At 35.7% G+C, this 4,596-nt stretch overlaps 1 protein-coding gene across 1 annotated transcript; it reads left to right on the top strand.

The window, feature by feature from the left end:
- Positions 1–1,695: 1,695 nt before the first annotated feature.
- On the top strand, positions 1,696–4,596 carry LOC107725416 (gem-associated protein 2-like). The gene is made up of 10 exons (XM_016534662.1): positions 1,696–1,959; positions 2,409–2,493; positions 2,573–2,662; positions 2,776–2,835; positions 3,175–3,288; positions 3,439–3,483; positions 3,577–3,645; positions 3,852–3,962; positions 4,113–4,171; positions 4,267–4,596. Exons 1-10 carry the CDS (start codon positions 1,853–1,855, stop codon positions 4,301–4,303), a joined length of 777 nt encoding a protein of 258 aa, XP_016390148.1. The 5' UTR covers positions 1,696–1,852; the 3' UTR covers positions 4,304–4,596.

Raw genomic sequence — 4,596 nt, 5'->3', positions numbered from 1 at the left:
GTCTTGTCACAGAATGAACCAATCCATGGAGATCACAGTCTGACACACAGAGATTGGATTAGAGGTTACTGTCAGTAAATCATTAACATCAACACAAGCCACATCACAAACTCTGGACCAAAGCCACATTCAAACTGATATGGTTTCACAATGTTAGACCACATGAAGCAGTAGTACTTTTACATTTTTTGGATTTGACCTGTGATACAGTGAGTAAACCTTGTGAAATACTAACCCCATTAAATTATCATTGTGTTAGATTATAACTATGAGACTAAAAAAAGCAGTCATTTCGAATGCATAAAAAATCATCAATACAGAAAATATTCGGAACACTCTTAGAAATGGTTCTAAAAGAAGTGACGCCATAGAAGAACCTTTTTTTTTTTGGTTCCCAAAGGATCTTTCAGTGAACAGTTCTTAAAAAAAATTTTTTTTTTTACTTTGTGTGAAGAACATCTTAACAACCTAAAGGACCTTTTACCACTTAAATTATCTAAAGAACCCTTTTCCAATATGAAGTAACTTTTGTGCAGTTGAAAGATTCCATGGATGTTAAAGGTTCTTCATGGATCTGTAGATGCTAATTAAGAACCTCTATTTTTAGGAGTGTAGGATGCTTACATGTTTTTCATTAGTGCAACCGGTAATTGATTAACAAGATGCAGGTCAGAACTTTTTCATTATAGTCTTGAATATAACAGATCAGAGTGCTCTTTCCAGTACAAGAGTAACTAAATTGGACAATTTAGATATGGGTAACACACATCAGCTCACTCAGTGCTGTTACAGTGTTATTAGAGAATTTACTGATAGGAGTGACCAACCCGTTCTCATCAATCTGCGTATAAATAACACGACTTTACACTTTCTAATTAGACTGAGCAAAAGTCTGCAGAGTCTGAAGTTCTGCCAGCTGCACAAACCTTATTTGAGATATCAGTCTATAAATAAGGTGGATATTTCAGAATTATTTCCATGCTTAATTTCATTTCATTGATTCAGCTTACGTATTTGACATAATATAACATGGCTTACACACTGTGGTCCCCTCATGAAGTTATCAAGATGCCCCTGGCCTTGAGATCACTCCCAGGTGGCAAATGTTGCCCCTTAAAGGGGTCATATGATGCGATTTCAATTTTTCCTTTCTCTTTGGAGTGTTACAAGCTCTTGGTGCATAAAGAAGATCTGTAAAGTTGCAAAGACTAAAGTCTCAAATCCTGACAGGGCATCATCACAATATGGCAAGGGGCGTAACATTTTCGTCACGCGCTTGATGTATTCGGCCAATCATAACGCACTGGATAGCTGGCCAATCAGAGCACACCTCGCTTTTTCAGACCGATGAGCTTTGTAAAAATCGACGCGTTTCAGAAAGGCGGGGCATAGAGGAGAAACAATAATGTACAGTATGTGGAAAATAATGTGTTTTTTTAACCTTAAACCGCATAAACACATTTCATTACACCAAATACACCAAATACTGTTCTTTTTAGCAGCATCATATGACCCCTTTAAAAACGTACAATTCTGACACTAATACTTATACATTGCATGCATAGAATATATATATATATTTTAACTTCTGTGTTATCATGTTCATATTTCTTTTCACATTCCTCCTAAACAGCAGATGTCACTACACATCTTTTCCGTCTTTCCATCCGTATCATAGCTAGCGAATAAGCGTCACCACGGTAATCGTCGCGTCTATTGGTCGTCATCATGGCCAATGTTTTCAAAATGGAGAGGCTGACAAGCACGTAGAGAACGAGCAGCAGCGACTCGTGAATTTTGATGTATTTTGATGATCTCGAATAGAAAATAACGCAAAGACATAAAGTCAGACATGGAGGAGTTGATGCCCAGACTTCTGCCCCTGGAGTCCTGCGATACAGAGGAATATAACTCAAACGAACCCCCCAGAAACCCTCAAGAATATCTCAGACAGGTTCAGTAAGTCATTCTTCATCTAATATTCATTTTAGGTTTTAAAAGTAGACACAGGTGGAACTTTATTCATATAAGCAACACTGTTTCCAAAGTGCGTTACATACGTACATAAATATTAGGTTTTACACGTATTGAAGGAGATAATAATATTAACGGATAAAATACAAAGACAAAAGAAAGTTAAATATTGATTTAGAAAATGTCTCAGTGATACAGTGTACTTGAGATACTTGGTTTAGCTTGTGTATATTTAGAAATGAATTCTCTAAGACACCAAGGCGTCGAGTATTAATGCAAAACTGGTTATAGAACTTTGGACTTTATAACTTGGTTGTATATTTATGTTAATTTATAAACCTGTTTTTATAAAATGCTTTGACGATAAATTTTTGTTTAATGATTTTTCAGGTGCTCGCTGTAAAAATTCATAGAATTGCGTTATGTTTTTACAGAAGGGAAGCATCTCTGTGCCCAGATGTCGTTGTGGCACAAATTGATCCAAAGAAGCTGAAGAAGAAACAATCTGTGAATGTGTCTGTGAGTGCGACAAGTGAACAGTGACTATTACATTTTAAAACTTATGTGTAATCATTTTGCATATGAATTTTTTTCACAGATCACAGGTTGTCTGGCCGCACCTCAGGGTTTCTCTCCCAGCTTGAAATGGCAGCAACAACAAGTCAGCAAATTTTCAGAAGTCAGACAGGTGTTCAATTTACGTGTATTGGTTACTTGTTCAAGTACTTTTAATATCAAGTACCTAAGATTTGTCTGTTTGTTTTTAAATTAAGTAGTCAATATAACACTTTCTTATTTCAGAGTGTTAACAAGCATCGTCAGCATTGGAAATCCCAGTTTTTGGATGATAATGTTGTCATGGTAAGATAATTGATGTCTGGACAGAATTTAAACATGATATGATATAATACTTGTCTGAAATTGTTCTTGCATGGCAGTATCTATGTATGCAATTATTCAACAATCAGCATACCATTAAACAGCTGCACACACTCAATCCACACGATATATCTTACAGTCACAAGTACAAAATTCCACACATTATACATTACGCTCACATAAACATCACATTATACATTACACTCACATAAAACATAGATATACATTATAATCCTATAGTAGCTCAAGTTACTGTACTTTTGATTTTCGATTAAATGATGAAAAAGTTGCTTTAAAAACGAAGTCTTCTCCCCACTTTAGCCCAAAACGGAGGATGAGGATGGATGGAAGAGGTTCTGCTTGGGTGAGAATGTTTGTCTTGACATCCAGCTGAAAGAAGAAGACAAAGTTAACCCGGGTCTTGATTATGTCAAGGTAATAATTCTCCCCTTATCAGATCATCAACACACTGTGATAATTGTTGTCAGTATAAGTAGATTACATTGAGTTACACTGTGTAGATTTATTATTACAAAATTTGAGCATTCTGTCTTGATTTAATGTTCTTGAATCTCTTTTTATTAGACTGGTTTCCCACCTTTCCTAAGCATTGTCAGCAAACTAAACCAGGTAATTGCCATTTGACAGCAGATATGCTTATTATTCACATATAAATCGCATATTCTAATATTTATTTGTCATTTCATTGCATTCTCTGCTCAGTCAACCATCTCTGCTGTGCTTGAGTATTTAATCAATTGGTTTGAGGAGAGAGACTTTGTACCACAGTTGGTAAGTTCAGTATGTCACATCCAATATGCATTTATATTATTCTATTGAGATATATTTAATTAAGAGGTCACTCTAAAAGTTGAGATAAAATATTTATTTCTTTGTTTCTAATACGTCACGTTTTGCATTTTTCCCTTTCAAATTAAAAGGTATTTTTGAACTGTATTTTCTCAGTTTAGCTGTACGTTGCACATTTATCTTCACAGGGCAGATGGCTTTATGCATTACTAGCGTGCCTTGAGAAACCGCTGCTTCCTGAAGCACATTCCCTTATCAGACAGTTGGCACGACGGTGCTCTGCAGTGCGTGCCAATCTGGTAAACACCTTTTGGTTTGCTCTGATTTAAAAGCTGGGGTATCATTATTTTCTCCCTTGCTTCCGTTGCAGTTGCACAAGTGAGGGCTTGTTTGTTGACAACCTAAAATATGTTGCTTAAAATAGACTGTGTATTATTTTTCTCTTCCAGGAGAGCAAAGACGATGATCGTTTGTCAGCTCTTAACTTGATGATTTGTATTGTTGCCAGGTAACTGACATGGAGCTGTTAGAGCCAAATTTAGTGTTCCCTGAAATATGCTCAGGTGTTCTTATGAAGTATAATCATGCTTCTGTCTATTAAAGGTATTTTGAGCAAAATGATTTGGCTGACAATGAATGAGCAGAACTTGGAAGCAGACGGAAGAGGCTTTGTGAAGAAAATTCATGTGAATGAGAGGAATCATGAGAGAAACTTTTTTTGTAAAAGACTCTTGTCAATTGAATTGAGTTCCATGTAATATTAAAGTACACCTGTTACAAATACAAATTACTGTCCTTTGAAGCATTGCTATTGTCAAATAAAACTTAATTTCTGACATAAAAGGCTTCTTGCTATTTCATTGTCATGTTGTTGTGCTGTGTCTGCCAAATAAAACCATGTCCGATTTATTAAAGGGCTAACTGAAAATCATC

Source organism: Sinocyclocheilus rhinocerous, unplaced genomic scaffold (assembly GCF_001515625.1).
Source record: "Sinocyclocheilus rhinocerous isolate Xijiao unplaced genomic scaffold, SAMN03320098_v1.1 scaffold1004, whole genome shotgun sequence".
Taxonomy (NCBI): domain Eukaryota; kingdom Metazoa; phylum Chordata; class Actinopteri; order Cypriniformes; family Cyprinidae; genus Sinocyclocheilus; species Sinocyclocheilus rhinocerous.
Note: the sequence above shows the minus strand (reverse complement) of the source record. Positions and strands in the feature narration are given on the sequence as shown.